A 19081-nucleotide genomic window follows, 5' to 3' on the forward strand; every position below is an offset into this window, starting at 1 on the left:
CTTTGGTTCATGTCAAAAGCATCAGTTGCAGCTGGGTCTTGTACTAAGTCACACGACATTTGATTGGCTGTTAAATGAACCTCACCAGAAAGTACAACTCGATAATGCAGCTGAGATGTAAGCATTGATTAACCTAACATGCGGCTAGAGTGCATGATGTTTTTTGACCGTCAACCATGAAAGTTCAACCTTTCGTTATGTGACGAATACATTGTCTCATCAATATGTGTGACCATGAGTTTGAATTGGTGAAGACTCAACACCATCTTGTTTCTTTGACTTTAAAAACCATCATTCCTTATTAGGACAAAAAGAAAGTCACTTGTCAAAATTGTCACGGTAGTTTTATTTCATCATCAGGGACAAATTCAAACAACTATAGCATCACTTTCAACTGAACAGGTTTTATTGTTTATTCCTTTCTTAAGATCGTATTCAATTTGCTGTGGTCTTGCTCATTCACCTCAAACAGGAGACAGATACTTTGCTCAGCAGCGGCGGTGAACCAGTGAGGAAAGCCCTGCTGCTGTTCTGATATTTAATGAGTAGGCAAACCCACAACAGTAGTAAAAGTCCCCATTTTGGGGCTCTAGATATACAGTGTCCACAAACCCAACACATCGGTTTATATAGCATTTATTTTAATGATGTTACCGTCCATTTAAACGATCAAAATAAAAATTAACACGTTACAATAACAGCCTCGCCCTCCACCACTTCGTCACTGCGAGTTGTGTTACTGTAGTCTCTTCAAGCTTCGTCAGCCGCTAAACATGAAATCAGTGTGTGTGTGTCAGCTTGCATAATATGGATAAGTAATGCAGTGACTTGAGAGATTTGTGAATATCCGTTTAAGAGAAGATAACTGAATCAAAGACCTCAGACCGAGGAGTGTGTGGTGCGTTTGGTTCGACGAATGAAGTAAAAGAAAAAGAGTTGATGCTCCATTTGGTTGTATTCTGTGTTTGTGGCTGCATGTATCTGGCTGGCTTGGTGAGCTCTATATGTGTGTGTGTGTTCAGGGTTGGCTCTGGATGTGTCTGCGTAGCTCCTGGGCCTTATCCCTCAGGTCCGGCCTGCTGTCGGTCTGCAGCGTTGACAGCGAGCGCTGCAGCTGCTCCCGGCTCTTCACGGACACGCAGTCCCACTGTTCGCTCTCTGTTAACACCACAGGCACGGGAACAGTTCGTCAGTGACGGATGGATCAAAGTAGAGCATACACATGTTCATTCTTTATATGCGCGTGATGGAATGAGTCACACGCTCGCTCGCAGAAACACTTACCGCCAGTTCTCTTTACGATCACATCCACAACCGACAACGCCTCCGTCCTCACAGTCGAGTAGCTTTTGTTTTCTGGATAGGAGAACAAATATGGTGATAATGTGCCGGCGTACAATACTAGAATACCACACGGACATTGTGAGGCTCTTACCTAAAGGGTGAGTGAGAGCGGTGCAGGTCTCTGCGAGGATCTGAGACAACGCGTCGAAGTCTTCACCGCCCTTCTCGAGCAGCAACAACCTACAGAAAAACATTGCACGCACAAGTCAACACAACCGATTAGAAATGTTCATCGTGAGCACGACTGATAGACTCAGGGTTCAGGACACGTTTGTCTGGATTGGCCCTTACCCCTTGAAGTACGCCTTCATGGACTGGAGAACAGCGAGCTGCACTTTCCAGGTGCTTAGCTTGAGCTTCTCACACATCAGACTGCACACCGCCGCCTGGAAGCGAGCTACAGACAGAGTTCACAACATTGTGTCACTACGTTAAGACACCTTGAAAAATCACACTAGCTCGTCAGTGTAGTACACGAGGACCACAACAAATCGGGGGCTGGGCTCGAGGTTCAGAAGAAGCAGGTGTGGTCCGCCACATGAGCAGCGAGAGAGTCAAAAGTCCAGATGTGTGTTTGTTTGAAGCCTCAAACCCTGCTGCATAACGCGTGTGTGAATGTTAATAAGTGTCTGGGATTCATATTTTTCACCATTCATTTTGCACAACGTATGAACAAGTCTACAGCTTGATTAGGTTACGGGTTTATTGACTTCCCTGAAGCAGTCAACTGGTGATATCCCAGTCCAGTGGTGTGTGTCTTACTCTGAGTCTGCTGGTTTCTGGGCCAAGCCTTTCCAAGAGTCTCAAAAGCACAGAGCAGGGCTTCCGTCTGCAGCTCCTTCTCCTTCGCGTCCTTATCGTCATCCCCCTCCCGTAACCTCTGTGCCGCGCCGCCGCTCTGTGGGCAGTTCTGTTGGAGACAGCGGTCAGATAGTGAACACAGTTCAAACAGGCGTCTCAAAGATGTCTGCCGATATGGCAAACGAGCGGTATCAGACGAGTAGACGGGATTTATACCTTCTTGATCAGGGGGAAGAGGATCTCCGCCATGTCGCTGAACCGGTCCTCCTGGCTGCTCTGGAGTACGTCTCCGGCGCAGCACAGAGCGGCCATTTTGTACACCAGACTCTCCTTGCGGCATTCCTTGAACACGAGCTCCAGCACCTCGGAGACGCTGGGTTGGCCCGCGCAGGGCTTCTTCAGCTCCGCGCTAACAGCCGGAGGAACAACGGAAGCAATTAAAACTCCGGTAGATGAATGTTGTCCTTGAAATAAGACTGGCATTAGTGGGTAAAATAAACAGCTCCGCAAGGACTCTCACCTGCATTTGGAGACTACGGATCCAATGGCTTTCAGTAGCTCCTCCTGAAACAATAAAACATAAAGCTATAAAAACTAAAATGGATTTTGTGACACAACCACCTCCTCCTCCTCGCTGTTGTTCAGCCGCTACCTTGCCCGCCCATGTGCGTCCGGACAGCCCCTGCATCAAAGCCGTTAGCACCATGCCGAGGTGCGGCGCCACCAACGAGCCCGTCTGTTCCTTGGCAACGGTTGCCATGGCAGCAGCACCCTGAGCCTTCATCTTCCAGGACTGGGACTGCAGGGCCTTCTGCGTGATGACGATCAGCTCCGTCATGTAGAGTCTGATGCCCCCGAAGCTTCCTGGAGTCATAGAGAAGTTGCGAGAACAGAAGCTAATGTTAGCGCAGCAACAGAATACGTAGAGATGTTGAGATGAGAGTTTGTTTCTATATCCACGTAGTCTTGTCATTTATCTGTTTACACATGTAATTGGTTCTCACCTGGGACGTTGTCCTGCCACACCTCAGCCCACAGCGTGGCATCGTGGCCCTCTCCTTTCTCCTCATCGGGACCCGGCGCCTGATGCATTCCCAGGAAGGCCAGCGGCAGAGCCACCCCCGCGTTGCCCTTCAGCACATCGGGGCTGTAGTGGCTGATGGCGTGCACGGTCAACACGCATGACGACTTGTACACCGGCTCTGGGAGTCAGAGAGAAGAGAGTCGAGGAGAAGAAGAAGAGAGCGGGTGTCCCAAAGGTGCCGTTGGGTTTAATGCACAAACGGAATCATATCGAGAGGACAAATCGACTTCTCTGCTGCCTCACCTTCCTTCTCCAAGTACCAGCCGTTGAGCTTCAGTAGTAGTTTCTCTACGCTGCTGTCCTTTGCTGTCTGATGGGGGGGGGGGGGGGGGGACAAGTGCAACCAGCCATGCTTACTAAGTCACTGAGAACGACCCATGCTGTAATTATTATGATAAAAATGCTTGAGCAGGAGTGGTGCTTACCCTGACTAGGTGTCCCAAAGCAAAGGCAAACGCTTTCTGTACGACGGTGCTCCTGTCATGGATGCCATTCAGCAGGGCACTCATCAGCTTACCTGGAAACAACGACAACAATATCTTTGCAGTCAGTTTGCTCGCATTAAACATTAAAAAACACAATCCAGGAAGAGATGAGCATCGGCTACCTGAGTATGGGGTGAGGTCCTGGGGGCACTGCACTGTGAGTGAGACGATGACACTGGCACAGCCTCCCTGTGCCGAAAAACAGAGAGACGAGCATAAACACGCCGACTCGACACGCTGCATCTTTACATACGTACGGGAGGCAAGGAACCGACATTCAAGACACAGCTTGGATTTAAAAAAATACAATCAAAGCATCAACGACTTGCACACAATCTAGGAATTAGAGGCAACATAGGTGTGTGTGTGTGTGTGTGTGTACCTTGGTGCCCAAGCCGACTCCACTCTTGAGCAGCTCACAGAGCCGGGGGACCAGCTCTCCCAGCACGGAGACGTCCAGGTGCTGCAGACACTGAGCACAGGGACACACACACGAGACATATTCCTCACGAAACAGATCACATGGGCTTTTGTCACGTTTTGTCAAATGAATCCGGATGTTTTGTTTCCTACCATGTTAACGGTCTCCATCATCGGAGAGGACTTGGCGGCACTCAGCCTGGCAGCGTCCATGGCACTCTAGAGAAGCAATTCAAGAAAGAAATATTAAAGAAAGAAAAACGTACAGGCTCCCGTCGGCAGACTTTGGGGTGGAGATGCGGCGGACAACTGAGGGTACCTTCTCCTGCTCTGTGGCTCGGAGGCTGAGGTAGTTGAGGACCTGAGGCTCCAGGGTGCTGAGGGCCTCCAGCAGGGCCGGGATCAGCCGGGAGGCGTGAGGCTTTAGTCTGGCGCCCGCCGTCTTACTGACCTTCACCAGCGTCTGGATGCTGGCAGGGAATTTAACGGATTAGTTACAAGGCACAAGCTCTACAACCTGGTCAACGTAGCGACTGAAACAAAAAGAGCCACACTGCTCAACGTCAAAACCATCCTCACCCAGTTTGCCATCTACCGCACTGCTAAAATGTCAGACATGCAGCATGAGCTGCCTCATAACGAGCACCTTCAGATCGAGCTCAGAGCCCCCGTATGGAGGGTAGACGGTACCTTAGCGAGCGGACCTCCGACACATTGCTGACGATGCCTTTTTCCAGCAGGGTGGGCAGCAGCACCGCCACGGTCCTCTGGGCTGCAGAGCCCGTAGACTCGCACATACGAGTACACACCTGGACAGACGGGTGACACGAGACACTTGTACCGTGAACACGCAAACAACCACAGAGGCCGCTGTTGGGACAAACAGGTTTACCTTGCTGAGCGTCTTCAGCGTCAGGTCTGCTGCTTTCCTCACAGACTCCTGAAATGCAAGACGACACGGTCAGAAACACGGTACAGAATAACATACTACTTATCGTAGTTAATCTGCGGTGCACGTGACATGTCTGCCTACATGACAGTCTCATAGGATTCATCATCTCGTGTGTCCATCCACAGTTTTTACAATGTGTCAGAGCTATCGGCTGCTCTTGGATCATTTCCCGCTCACCTTGATGTCATCGAGGACTCTGAACAGCGTCTCCCACATTTCTGCCAGGTGATCGATGAGGTCGTCAGCCTGGCGGCCGCGAATCAGGTCGTTCAAGGCGAGGCAGCTGGAGGGGAAATCAATCCATCAGACGCAGATCTATCATCTGAGTTTTACATCACAAAACTAGAACATGCATTTTGGAGTATTTTATCTTCTCAGTCAATTACTAAGCAAAATAGAAATTTATTTAAATAGAAACGTAGTCTTACTAATGTTTCATGTGTGGTTACTGTACCTGGACTCGCGGACTCTCCAGGTGGTACTGGTCAGGTTGGAAATCACATCCTGCAGGATCTCCTTCAGATACTTATCCACCTGAAAGGCACCAGAACAAACCAACAATTTTACACCAGTTTGTTTTCCATGGTTTTTTTGTTGTGTATGTCGCACAAGACCGAGCTCCTACCAGGGTCTTGTCAGTGACCAAGGCGTCCCAGATGCTGGTCATGGCCTGACGAATGCCCAGGTTGGGGTCAAACTGGTAGCGGTACAGGCGGGGCACGATCTGGGGCAGGAAGGGGGCCAGCTGCTCCCCGGCCTTGGATGCGATCATGTTGAAACCAAAAGCTGCCCCCTGGAAGGAGGAGAGGTCAGGGGGAAGGAAGGGTGAGACGGGCCCAGATAGTCAAGAGAAAGGGGCGCGTGTGGCAGAGGGGAAATTGACTTGACGACAACGATGCGCGGACGCGATACCTTGCGGGAGTTCCACATGGCATGATGATTGGCCAGGTTCATGAACTTGTAGACGAGATCCGGTTGGTTCAGGTCGCTGGCCAGCGAGCAGAGCTCCTTGTATGTGGTCAGGCCGTGACTGTCCATGAGAGAGGAAAGGTCAGTGTGCACACACACACACACACACAAAGCATTTCCGCTACATTTGGGAAGGGCAGAAATGTCTAACAGTGGGGACATCAGACTTACCCGTCAGGTGTTTTCCCCAAACCTTCTCCTTGGAACACCTCTGTATCTTCTGAAACGGCGTGTTTCACTCTGTTCGCAAGGACAAACAAGAATTTAACAATATCTGTATGAACACTGAGAATGTTTCAACCTTATCCCCCCCCCCCCCGCAGAAAGGACGCTACAGCCTCCCGTGCCTCTTTCTACTGTTTCCCTCCGTCCTCCTTTACTCAACCATCCACTCGCCTTTTGCCAGTCATGAGTGTTTCCACCAGAGTAGACACCAGCTCTTGCTGGTCCGCCTCTCCTCCCATCTCATAGACCAGGCCCAGGCCTTTAGACGCCACATCCTGACTCAACTCTACGTGGAGGAGGGCGAGCAAGGGGGCGATGGTTAGTTTTGTAATGTTGTACATTTAAGAAGCATGAGCTGGTGTGAAGTAATAACCGAGTCAGGTTAGACTCAAGTCTCTTCTTACCATCAGGGTCCGAGAGGACAGAGATGAACGCCACCTGAATCTCCTTCAAATGGGACTGGGAGAGGAAACGCAAAAGTTTGTATTACGGGTTTGATGTATGCACAACAAGTCTGTGTTTTCATTCTTTGCTACAAAACAAAATGTAGCCTTCAAGATCTGATGAGTTCTTTCTCATTAGGAGAAAAAAGGCATAATTGTGTATTTTCTACAGCTAAATGCACACGTGGCGTGCAAAGGTCTTAACTCCAGATCTCACTCACCAAAAACAAGATAAAGCATAATTAAGTATTACACCAATAGTTTTGTAATATTTGAAATCACAAACTCTTCTTAACTCAAGTCGCTATGTGAGGCTTTGCATAAACAGTTGCTGTCAAAGTGTTCCCTCTCTTGGTAACTGTGACCCCGTGCCTCTTCAGTCTCAGAGGTGTACAGTTGTACCAGACGCTCACCGTGATCTCCTTGTGTTTGCTGAGTTTCTTCACCAGAGACAGCAGCCATATGCAGGCGGCCTGTCGGACATGGGGGTTCTGGCTGGGTATGTACCTGGCCAGGACGGACGTGAGGACAAACGGAACCACGTCGTTATTTTTCACATCTAACAGAAAAAGGAAAAGAGTGGAAACGTTTTTAAAAAAGGGACAACACAAAGATATACTTGTTTTGTTGAAGGGGCATTCGAGGTGTTGATAAAGAAACATGTAAATTAATACTCGGGTTAATCAAATTTGTCACATATCCGTTAACTAGCAATGCAGGCTCAAGGGCACTCGGCAATCTGTACATCATACGACACCCTCTGTCCTTGGAACGGTGGTTCAGATAAAAAAGAACGTTGCACTATGCGTGACATAGATAGTACTGACTTTGTGGTGGGCTGTACTGGTCCTCGGTGCAGGTCCACGGGTCTCTGGCAGCTCCAGAGCTGGTGCCTATTGCTACACTGGTTATAGCCTCTCCCACTGTGAACTGCAGCTCCACCTGTTTGGCCTTCAGACAGCAAAGGGGGGAAAAACGTTGAGCAATTCTTCTACTGATGAGCCCCCGAAACAGCTTCAAAAGGGACGTCAATGAATGGTAATAATTTGGGAGTGCAAAAATCCTTCTTCCCTAACAATGTATGATTAAAAAAAGATTGTATTTGTGCGTTTAAACCAGAAAACATGAAATCCTAGACAAAATAAATTGTGTTAATGCTGCAGTCAGCATGTTTCATACCTCCACAGAGTCCATGAGACCCTGCAGCAGCTTCTTCTGGTGAGGGAAGTCTCCGTCTCCCACAGGAAGGTAACCCAGGGTCTGGATGGATCGCTCCTTCATCTGGACCGCGTATGACATAAAGACGGCACGTGTCACAAATCTTTCGGCTGAAGATCGGATGCATTCATTTAAAAAGCATACATGCACACTTCAAAAACGCCACAGCGGCCACTTCCTGCCGTGTAGTCCCTGGTTACCTTGGTGCTCTCCTTGCCAGAGGGGATGCGAGCCAGCAGGTTTTCCGTGGCCGACAGTTTGGTGAAGCCCGCCCCGTCTGCGGGGATCAGGAGGGGGCCGTTACGGCCGATTTCTCCCAGAGCTGTACACGCCGCCACAGCCAGCAGGGCACTACTGCTGTCCAGGAAGGAACCTGGAGGGACACACACATACGTGATGAATTCATTCCTAGTTGATGAACCCAAATAGACAAAAGCAATTTGTTTTCAATTAGTTTGTGTTCACACAAAAAAAGTTTTATGGCATTTTAACACCAATTTATTGTACACCAACAGCTGCATTGTCGCAAAACAAAATAATGCATACCGATTGACTTGGTGGCCATGGCAACAAGTTCATCATCTCCCTGGGAGGCGATGCTCATTTGCTGCTCCATGTCGTGCGTAGACTCCGCAGAGGCCACAGCTTTTTTCTTGCTCATGTACCTTCCCACCATGTAGCCGAGAGCCAAGATGGCACCGTGCTGAGTCTCAGGACTCTGTGGGTCAACAAAACAAAGAAACAGTTACACAAAAATTCACACTTTTAACTATATTTATTTTAAACCTTTAAGTGCTCTGAGGGGACAAAAGTCTGCATACGTGGTTGTCCTTGGTGATTTTGAGCAGGTTGTGCACAGCCGTCTGCAGCTCGTTGCCAGTCATGGAGGAGACCACCACGGCATACAACTGGGCCGCGAGCTCCCTCATGTCCTCCTTATTTGTGTTCATCAGACTCTGGAGAGGACAACATCTGTCATTACAGCTGCAGTGGAGACGTGCGAGTCATGCTCGTCATGCTCGTGGTTTTTACGATATCACAGGACAGCCAAGTGATCGGAGCAGTTAGTTTAACGGTCCTGATATTTGTCTCACTAATGAATTAGAGCGCGATGAGTCTCACTGTAGACTTGCCTCCATCCTAAATCCTCCATCTGAACAAAACACATGCATCAAGGGGACACTCACTTTAATCCAGTCAATTCTATCAACAAATCTGGGAGCCAGTATCTCTGGGCAGACAGACACCGCCTCCAGTAGACAGTACATCACTGGGATTCCTGTTGAGATGAATAAAGGGGGGGGTGCAATAAATAACACATGGTGTTTCCAACCATGATCATCACCACAATTCTCTTTTTTTTTTTTTTTTAACAGTACCACCCAGATGAAAATAATTGAAAACATTACTTATAAAAGGTTCAATAATTAACAAAAAAACGCTCTCTGTACCACTGATATCCCATGAATGTGAGCTATGATATGAAGCCCATAATAACAATGGACACATGACTTGATGCTGCAGCAGTTTTTCACTCACCCCCGACGGCAGTCAGCAGCTGCTGCAGCAGATCCATGTAGACATGAACGGGGTTCGCCTCCGAACCCTTTGACTGAGACTCGGAGGTCAGCAGCTTGCGGACGTAGCGGCCGATGGCCGGCGCGTCGTCCTGCATGTCGGTCAGCCGCGCGGACAAGGGCGTGACCCCGGCGCTGTGGGCCAAACACATCCTCAGGTAGAGCACGATCTGGGAAGATAGAGGGAAGTTAGGCGTCTGCAGCAACAAAAAATTTAATTAAAAAAAAAACTCATCCAATGCCACAGCCTGATCACCAATTAGTATTTACCTCCCCGAACGCAGATGGGTTGAAAGGGATAGTGTAGGTTCCAACAGTGTATTTAGCTGGAGTCTTCATCCTCTGAACCGCCTGATATACAAAAATAAATAAAAAAAGATTAAATAATTTTCTCATTTTCAGTCTTCAAGAGACTGAAAAACAAGCGCAGAGCCTCACCTTCTCCTGGACGTAGGCCACCATGTCAGGAAAGGAGGGCATTGGCTTCGGTCCCTCCTTCTCTGAGCTCTTGTTCGAAAAAGTTCTCAGCACCTTCTGGGCCTCCGCGGCCACCTCCTCCCTCCTGAAATAACACCCACGACGACAGCTCATGTTATCTCCTGCCCTTATTTTAGCGTTAAAATGCTAAGCAAGTGCTCTTGAGACTCACTAAAATTCTTATTTGCGTTGCCATTAATTTGCCGTTACATCAAAGTTTTCTGTGTTTTGGGACTTACGGGTCTCCAGCTGCCAGCAGCAGCAGGTATCTTGATGGCACGTGATCAGAAGCAAACACTGTGCTGGCAAACTTCATGGCCACCTGGCGAACCTGCACCTCCGGCTGCCACAAAAAGAGTTGTCGATTATGCCTCATGCCGACTTACTAAACTCATCAACATTTGTTTTTTGGTTTCTTCATTAACCGAATACCTCGTTTAACCCGCGGGGACTCACCTTTCCAATATATGCAGCCACCAGGGCCTCCATTAGGTTCAGCAGCGCCCCCTGCAGGTTGGCGTAAGCGCCGACCATCATAGACAAAGCTTCCTGAATGGCAAGACGGACGTCAGACTCCTCCTAAAGAAAAGGACACCGATTTTTGGAAACGTCAATGTCAGATACTCCCTTTGTACCTTCTTAGAATTAAGGCTTTTAGAATGTGTTGTTGTGTGCTGCTGAGTTTTCGCTGCATTTAATGTCAGAGATCTTCCACTTACCTTGCACATGGACTCAAAAAACTGCTGCACAAGTGCGATATCCTTTGTGAACAGCTGTGGCATGCGGCTAGAGGAGAGGAGAAAAAAAAAGTCGAATATTTTTAAATACTAAAATCCTAAACCAAGCTGGCGACATTTAAGGAAAAAAAAAGGGAAGTCATTTAATTTTACCTTGACAGCTTTCCAACAGCAGAGTAGGCGACACATAGTAGCTTAGGATCCTGCAAGAACAAATGTTGTTCCGTATATATTTATAGATATCAAAAGAATCGGTAAACACAGACATCGCAGTATAAATGTGTGCTGTCACATGTGGTTTTACCTCCTTGTATTCATTGATGAGCTTGGTGAGACCATTAAGCAGCATTAGTCCCAAAGGTTTGTTTGTGTCTGGACATCTGAAAAACATATAAAGCACAAATATTATTTTTCAAATGCAAATAATATTTTGTGTAAAGACATGAAACATGGATGGAAGTACACTTTTCTTACACCACGCAGATGTGATGGACAAACTGCAAGGTGAGGGACAGCAGCTTGTTGTTGGTGTTGGCTCCAAACAGACCGTCATACACAACCTACGGGGGAAAACAAAGCAAAGGAGTGATTGCGCCGCACATGGGAGCGTTTAGGAAAAGGACTTAGCCGAACAACCAGACTTACTTAGTCTTAAATATTGAGAATACACAAATGCACCAGCAAGCGCGGACAGAGAGCCGCCTACTACTATTATTATTACCTGGATGTTAGCTGGAAAGCACTCGGCGGCTAGGCGTGACCGCAGAAGATGTGGCAGGATCTTCAGCTTGACTCTTGTGCTTACTGGCTCGTGTTTCAGCTCTTGCTTCACATTGCCTCCCTAGTGCACATACGAAACAGTATTATATATACTTCATATTTAAAAAGATTTCAAAAAACGTGAGTTAAAAAAATGAACGAACCTTTGATTTAAGAGGAACGTCCCCCAGATACACCTTGTACATCTTGTTGATAATTAGAGGATTGTTCCAGTCGATGATGCTGGAAGATAATGAAACACAAGGACGCAACCAACGGTATGAATACAAGTTTGTACTTTCAGAAGGATTTAGATACCAGCCTCTCAATCTCTTAAAAACTTAGCCTGAAAACAAATGTCATTGAAAAAGAATCAATTTGACAACATTTATTTTATCTTGTGAATCTGAGGCCCAAGTATACCTATTAATTAGATAATTCATCATACCACATACTGAGTTCAAGGTGAGACTACTGCGTGCGTGACTTGATGGACCAGAGACGACTCAAGCTCCTTCACCAACCTCTGTTTGCTCTTCAGCTCCAGATCAGCAGCAGTGGCCACACCGTGTCGGGTGTCGCTCGATGCCACCACCAGGTGCACCACCGTCTCCACCTCCGGGATTTGCTTTGCCTCCATGAACTTCACTATGCCCAGTTTACACTGTCCACACCAAACACAGGATGAAGGGATTAGAATCGTTACCCAGCCCTCCAAAGATACAGGGGCTCAGGTATAAAAGTGCATTGAATATCTATGATCTGATAAGTTTTGAGCGATGACGCATTTTGAGTTGGAGGCTCCAAATTTTGGGATGGTGTCTTATCTTTGTCAGGTCAAGCTAGGGCTGGGCGATAAATCGATTTAATCGATTAATTCGAATGTGTGCTTTAAGGCGATGTGTTTTATTGAAAATCGAGAAAATCGCCCCCACCCCACGGGTTGGGTTCCCGTAGTAGAGTGCGCGCGCATTGTTTACAAACGAAAACAATGGCGGCTAGCAGTGAAGCTCTCGTTCTTAAGAGAGGCAAGAATGTGTCTTCGGTGGTCTGGAAATGGTTCGGGTTCGTGTCATCTGACACAGAACAAACAGCACCACGATGTAAGGTCTGTCTAAAAGCTATTGCTACAAAATCAAGCAGCACAACAAATTTAATGCAGCACGGAGAAGTTTAATGCAGGGAGAAGTGTTGTTGCCCTGAGGAGGGAGCAGGACCGCGGGAGCACAAGCGACGCCGCCGCCGCCGCCACCTCACAACAACAACCCAGCATTTTGGAGACATTCACCAACTGTACTCCGCATGAGAAGAAGAGTGCCCGGTGGAAAGCCATCACGGATGCAGTCGCGATGTATATCGCAAAAGATATGGTGCCCATATACACCGTGGAAAAGCCGGGGTTTATTCACCTTCTCAAAGCTTTGGACCCCAGGTACGTGCTACCAAGCCGTAAACATTTTTCTGACGTTGCCTTGCCTCGGCTGTACAATAGTACACGCCAAAGGATCTCTGCGGAGCTGGAGGGGATGTCATTCTACTCCGCAACAACTGACCTGTGGTCCAGCAGGTTGACCCAGACACCGATCCACTTGACTGGTGGAAGCGTCACCAACGTAACTTTCCAAGGCTAAGTACTTTAGCAAAGAAATACCTCTCTGTGCCAGCTACAAGTGCCCCCTCTGAGAGGCTTTTCAGTGTGTGGGGGGGCATTGTTACATGCCACCGTGCATGCCTGAAGCCAGAGGTAGTAGACAGGCTTGTCTTCCTGGCAAAAAATATTTAGAAAAAACATGCACTACTGTTTAATACTGTTGGTTATGTTGTGAATGCACTTGATTTTGTTTACATGCACTTATTTACTGTGCAAAATATGTTATGTTGATGTTAGAACAGATGTTGCACTTTTGAAAATGTGAATGTTAAAGGGTCACATACATTTTATTTCATGCTGTGTTTGTATCAGTGTATTCAGTTAGAAAAGCTTACTGTAAAAAGTTACATTTGCACAGTTGTTTACAATGGAAGGCTACTATTTAATGCCATTTAATGTTATGTTTACTTAAATTGTATATTTAAATGATTCAGGGAAACAAAAGAGTGACCAAATACTTTTTGTATACTACAGGCACCTTTCTACAATGTTCAGGTTTTGTTTGCACTTTATTTTTATCAACCTACGAGGGAAAATCATCACAAAATAAAATAAAAAATTGTTTTCAACAGCTTCTGTCATCTGCAAATTTTTTTTGGGGAAAAAAATCGATTTAAATCGTGAATCGGATTTTTTGTAAAAAAATCGGAGATTTTTTTTTTAGGCCATATCGCCCAGCCCTAGGTCAAGCATACACAAACATTATAAAATATAGCCACTACTCGTCCTCCAGTGACTGTACCTGCTCCAGCTGCTCAGCGCTCCACTGGGCCTCTCCGATCACCCTCTTGGCAGCATAGACACTCATCCCTGGGGGAGGCTGGGGGAGACCCTGGACACCTGCGGCCGCCGCCCCCTCTGCAGGAGTTCCCTGGGAGGGAGCAGGGCGAGTCGGGGATTCATTCAACACAAACCTAGAGAAGCCGGAACGAGTAACAGGTCAACGTTCTCGCTCAAACGCTGAAGAGGTTGGACCACTCTGAGAGCACACGCCGGGAACTCACCCGTAAGGCATCAGTAGAACATCCAACATGAACTCCAGCAGCAGCTGCACTGTCTTTGGCCTCTCAGATAAGTTAAATGGAGACGTGATCTTGGAGGAGTCTGCAGGATACTTCATATGGTAAAGAGTAGGGATCAGCAGGTGCATCAGGCTAAGAGAAGAAAGCAAGAGTGAAGCGAAACCACAGTCCAACAAGGACCGGAGAGGGGTCAGCCCCACATACAGAACCCATGTTTAACTGATACATGGCAAAAACTTGAGTGGCTCGAAAAAAAACAATAATAATCTTGTTTCAATCCAGTATTGTGATAATGGTAAATATGCGTGTGCATCCTACGGTGTTGTGTGTGTTGTGCATGTGTCCCCCCCCCTCACCTGTCCTGCTGCGGCTGAGGCTTGCCCTCCATGGCAGTGAGGAGGGTGGGGGCCAGCTCGCACTGTTTCCCCACCTCCAGACGAGGGTAGCCCATTTTGATGTAGATGATGGTGAAATTCTACAAAACACATGGATTGAACGATCACCATTCCTGTACTCAAATCACGACTTAAAACTAAATAAAAATCGAATTGGTTTCCGGTCACTTCTTAAATATCAAGACAGATGGAATAAAATCCACGTCAGTGAAAACTAAATCTACCATTTTTAACATACGGTATTAAAACTTGAGGTTAAAACACACGTGCAGACTGGTAGATATGTTATTGTCTCTGTAAATTAGTGAACTTACCAATAACCAATTAAATTTGTAACTGCTTTTTTTTGCACTACACCCTCAATAGCGATTACACGCACCTACACATTTAGAAAATGCTCAACTCTGTGATTGTATCATGACTGCATATGAAAACTTCTGGCTCCACGAGGACTGCGCTGTAAACTTTCATTCTTACCGTCACAAAGGAGGCGGCAGCGGGATCTTGGTACTGCACCAGCAGAGTTTCTACCGGCAGCTGAATCTTCGGTCTGCTTTTTATCCTCTTGTTCAAATGGACCAACAACTCCATTACCTAGCAGAGGAGGCACACAAAGTTAGTTGGTGGTTTGATCAACAAATGCAAAAAGACTCACTGGCAAAACTGGAGGCTGCACGTTTGCATCATGTACATGTTTTATGGCTTTGACTTTAGTTTTGTTGATTAAAAAAAAGAGGCAATATTTGAGGGGGAGGTTCTGACGGCCTTTCCCTGCAGATTATTCACATTTCTCTGAGGTGAAACTTGAGCAGAGACAAGCGAGTCATTGTAATCTCTTTAGAGATATAGTCGACACCCATCTTACTTTCTTTCGCACACCCTCCTGAACGCTGGAGAGTTTGAGGAGCACAGGGGGAAGGAACTTGGAGATAATGTCCTGTAGCTGCTCATCGGTTTCTGCATGACCCAAGCGAAGGAACACACGTTCCAGTTGATCTGTCAAAAACATTAATAAAAAATAAACACATTGAACACCTTGATCAACTCTTTTGTCTCATTTTCTGGGTGGCATTCGTCACATCCCAAGAATAAACACTGAACATGAGACCAGTTTAGAAGCAATAACTCTGTTAAAATTCATTTGACAACAGTTTTCCATTCAAATATGGAAGCACAAACCAATTCCAATTGGGTGTATGCAACCACATGCAAAACACACTGTGCGACCTTCAGCTTCATACACGGGGAACAAAATACACAGAATTAAAAACGGACTAAAAACAGACCGTACCAGAATGACTTAACGTTAAAGCTCGTGTAGCCAGCCTTCTCTCTCTTAGCATGTTCACTAACCGCTAGCTACATTCACTGACAGACCAGCAACGCATTTCTTATCATTTTAGACGCCATACCACCGTCTTTGCACAATCACTGACAGCCTACGCGTTTAGTCCGAAACGCTCTTAATATTCGGGTTGTGAATCTACAACTTAAAAGTGTGCTTAATGAAAACGTATTAATAGCATACGTGATAGATTCATTTTGACCATGACTGGGCAAACGGCCTCCAGACGTTAGCATTCTAGCTAGCAGTATAGCTGAGCAGCTAGCTACCGTCCCTGCACCAGTTTAAAACTGAAATAAGCTTTATCGTTACTTTAAAAAAAACATCGCAATCGTTAGAATACAGAAGGATGACTGTTCATTTGATTTTTGACCGCCACGAATACAGCATTTTAAGAGATATCAATCACCAATACCGCAGAAAGAAACTTACTGAGTTCATCCTGGGCAGCCATGTTTGCAGAGCCACAACAGCGCCCCGACAGTTCACTGGTGTCACTGCACTCACTAGTGCCACTCCTTCATCATCGGCAGGCTCTCACATAAATCACTATTTAGTTTAATTTGTACACATAGCCGTAGTTTATGGCAGTGCCACATTGTACATGTTTACAAGCAAAGGACTTTATGACCATTACAACAGTACACCATGCTACATTTCCATATTATGTCACTGCACACGATGCTGCTGTCTTTCTGGTGATCTTTTTTTCCAAACTTTATTTAAGTCATTAAAAATAACTGCAAGCCAGGCAATGTCTTTACATGAAAATATTCTAAATCATTGTGACAACAAAACAAGTAAGGGATAGAGCTAAGAAGACAAAGCTAGTCTCATGCCAAAGTAGGATGAACACCAAACAGAGAGATTTTTTTCCAAACTGGCAACCCAAGACTTGATTATGAAACATTATATAAAGTTATTGGTATTATCTTATGAATAAACTAATTAGTTACAACTTATACAATGTGCCCTATAAGAAAATGGTACCATAGTGTTACCATTTAAAAATATATAATGATGATATATTCATATATTAATTGTATTATTATTAATGAATTACTTCGGGACCAGAATATAGAACTGATAAAATCGTCAAGGCAAATGCATAAAACATATGAAGTGTGCAATAAGGCTGGAGCTGCACTTTGCACTAATATTGGCTGCGTTCCATTTCATCCACTCTCCTGCTGGTTCACAGATCTCACAGCGCGTGGACGCGTCCACCACACCACGGTCTGCCTTCCACCGCGTTCGTGCCTGTTTCCACGCAAACGCGGCTGAGCTGGAGTGGAGGCGGTCTGGAACGCGCCCTCGTCTCACTGGAAGAAGAAGCAGAAGCATAAGCAGCAGCAGCAGGCAGAGTAGCTGTCATGTGAATCAGCTGGACGAACAAGGAAGGGGATAAATAACAAACTCGACTCCGTCTTTCTAAATCAAGGTAGAATACTATATACTTGTATGGAAACGACGTGTGATATCCCGTCGTAAAATGGTGTTTGGTAGCTAGCTTTGAACCCGTTTATCAGAAAGCGATGTGCATTTTGTGACTACTGTGCAGAATTAGCCAAGCTATCAACAGCTAACCATTAGCGCCTGCCAACTAAAGAAGTTGGCAACGCTCGTCCCAATGGGCTTGATCATTGTTCCTCTGCCTAAACATGTATGATATCGACAAATTATGGATACACGATATAAATACTAGACTTATTCATTTGTATCACACAAAGTCACAGAGCCAAGCCGCTACAGCACGGGCCTATCTGCAGCCACCTTGCGAGGGGCATTTAAACCCTATCCACTCGTGCATTTAAGAAGTTAGCCAATGCTGCAGCTAGGTTAGCTTAAGAGCCAGCTGTGCTTTCCCTGCCCAGCTGCTACTCACGAGTGATTTCGAGTCAGGTACCGTGCATGGATGATCTAATTCAAGTCAAACAGAACCCAATGAGCCTAACGTTACCACCTAAGTATAGTTAGCTAGCAAGCAGTGCTAGTTGTTCTGCCCTCACTTTGCATCATAACAACACGTTGGCTAGTTAGCTGGCTTTGTAGACAACAAAGCTCAGCAAAGCCACAGACGTTCATGCAGTATTTACTGGTCTGCCGAGATGTATTAGTCCCAGCGCTTTAACAGGTTTGTTTCAATTAATAACAGGCAGAATACGACAGATCAAGGATACCCATGTTTTTAAATGTTTGTTATAATATTTAAACAAAGACTTAACGTTAACACATTGTGTCTAAACACTGTTACGTTCGCTGATTTTTCTAAAACTTGCAATTGCCCGTTACATAACCAGGTCGCACGCCATTATAATGTGGTTTGCAGTGAAGCAGCGTCATGATAAAATATAAGGTTGCAAATCCTAACAGATCGGGGCCATGTGATCCTTTGTCTGGACGCACAGTAAAGTCAGAGTTGGGAGTGGGGTGGGTGGATGGGACAAAATCTCAAAAGGGTTGCTGGCATCAGGAAGGATCAAAGGATCGAAGCGACATTTATTGAATCTCTACCTCCATCTAGTGGTTAGCCTCCAGCCATTACACACACCAACCCCCATAGTCCAGTTACACACCTGTGAATTACATCTAGGGGTGCAATAAGGTATTTGACTAAACACAGACACTTTCCTCTAAAGTATTGCAATTACTGATATGAAATTCTGATAGTATAATTCAATGCATCAATCAATCCATCACTGCAACAAGTGCCAAAATGTAACTGTAAATGTATACAGAACTAATGTTTTCAACCGATTTGGTTGTTAACTTACTCTATATGAAGCAAAATAGAATAAATTCAAAATAAGAAAATGGGTAATATGAGGACATTATGTTAACGTGAACGTCCTAGATGAAATAATCACCTTTAACTTTAAAATACAACAATTTAAACAATCAAATTAATTACTTTTCATATATATTTCCATCTGGACTGTAAAAGCATCTCTATCCATAATAGCATGTACAACATCTATTCAGTACCGTCTGAATAGATTATATTTGACTTAAGAAGATTCAGCTGGGAACGTAAAGGAGCATGTTTGGGTTATCAACATATTGTTGCCCCGTGTGAGGCTACGGTATTCCAGTTTATTACAGTATGTATGCACATTAATCCATAATTATTTTTGAATTCATTTTCGAAATTTCTTTCTTTTTTCAAATTTTTTTTTT

At 45.8% G+C, this 19081-nt stretch overlaps 2 protein-coding genes across 7 annotated transcripts in view; one reads left to right on the plus strand and one right to left on the minus strand.

Annotated features, from left to right (window-relative positions):
• Positions 1 to 620: 620 nt before the first annotated feature.
• Positions 621 to 16472, minus strand: ecpas (Ecm29 proteasome adaptor and scaffold). The gene is made up of 49 exons (XM_079278972.1): positions 16337 to 16472; positions 15425 to 15555; positions 15037 to 15153; positions 14521 to 14639; positions 14147 to 14296; positions 13885 to 14056; positions 12016 to 12155; positions 11656 to 11734; positions 11454 to 11573; positions 11207 to 11292; positions 11037 to 11112; positions 10886 to 10935; positions 10715 to 10781; positions 10452 to 10574; positions 10235 to 10338; positions 9957 to 10080; positions 9789 to 9869; positions 9481 to 9688; positions 9129 to 9220; positions 8763 to 8897; positions 8488 to 8659; positions 8142 to 8314; positions 7903 to 8004; positions 7551 to 7674; positions 7137 to 7282; positions 6685 to 6739; positions 6452 to 6566; positions 6227 to 6295; positions 5999 to 6116; positions 5712 to 5879; positions 5541 to 5620; positions 5264 to 5369; positions 5027 to 5074; positions 4825 to 4943; positions 4454 to 4604; positions 4288 to 4353; positions 4097 to 4186; positions 3837 to 3903; positions 3655 to 3746; positions 3473 to 3539; positions 3150 to 3347; positions 2798 to 3009; positions 2666 to 2709; positions 2362 to 2554; positions 2107 to 2254; positions 1636 to 1741; positions 1436 to 1524; positions 1285 to 1356; positions 621 to 1158 (listed from the first exon to the last, which is right to left on the minus strand). The coding sequence occupies exons 1-49, from the start codon at positions 16356 to 16358 to the stop codon at positions 1019 to 1021; spliced, it is 5526 nt and encodes a 1841-aa protein (XP_079135098.1). The 5' UTR covers positions 16359 to 16472; the 3' UTR covers positions 621 to 1018.
• A 798-nt stretch (positions 16473 to 17270) lies between these two features.
• kdm4c (lysine (K)-specific demethylase 4C) overlaps positions 17271 to 19081 on the plus strand; it is a 28375-nt gene continuing 26564 nt past the window's right edge. For all 6 annotated transcript variants that reach the window (XM_079279497.1, XM_079279500.1, XM_079279498.1 and 3 more), the window contains exon 1: positions 17271 to 17345. The gene's annotated coding sequence lies outside the window, so the exon portion shown is untranslated. The remainder of the gene's footprint in view (positions 17346 to 19081) is intronic.

This window comes from Melanostigma gelatinosum, assembly GCF_949748355.1.
Source record: "Melanostigma gelatinosum genome assembly, chromosome: 11".
In the NCBI taxonomy this organism is placed as follows: Eukaryota; Metazoa; Chordata; class Actinopteri; order Perciformes; family Zoarcidae; genus Melanostigma; species Melanostigma gelatinosum.

What these genes read in the sequence shown, in the direction of transcription:
- ecpas (XM_079278972.1), bottom strand. Translation starts at nt 16,358, where the DNA reads ATGGCTGCCCAGGATGAACTCA. An exon ending in GCGCTGAGCAGCTGGAGCAG is followed by an intron (nt 12,156 to 13,884) that starts GTACAGTCACTG and finishes TGGTGTGGACAG; the next exon opens with TGTAAACTGGGCATAGTGAA. An exon ending in TGGAGAGTCCGCGAGTCCAG is followed by an intron (nt 5,370 to 5,540) that starts GTACAGTAACCA and finishes TTTCCCCTCCAG; the next exon opens with CTGCCTCGCCTTGAACGACC.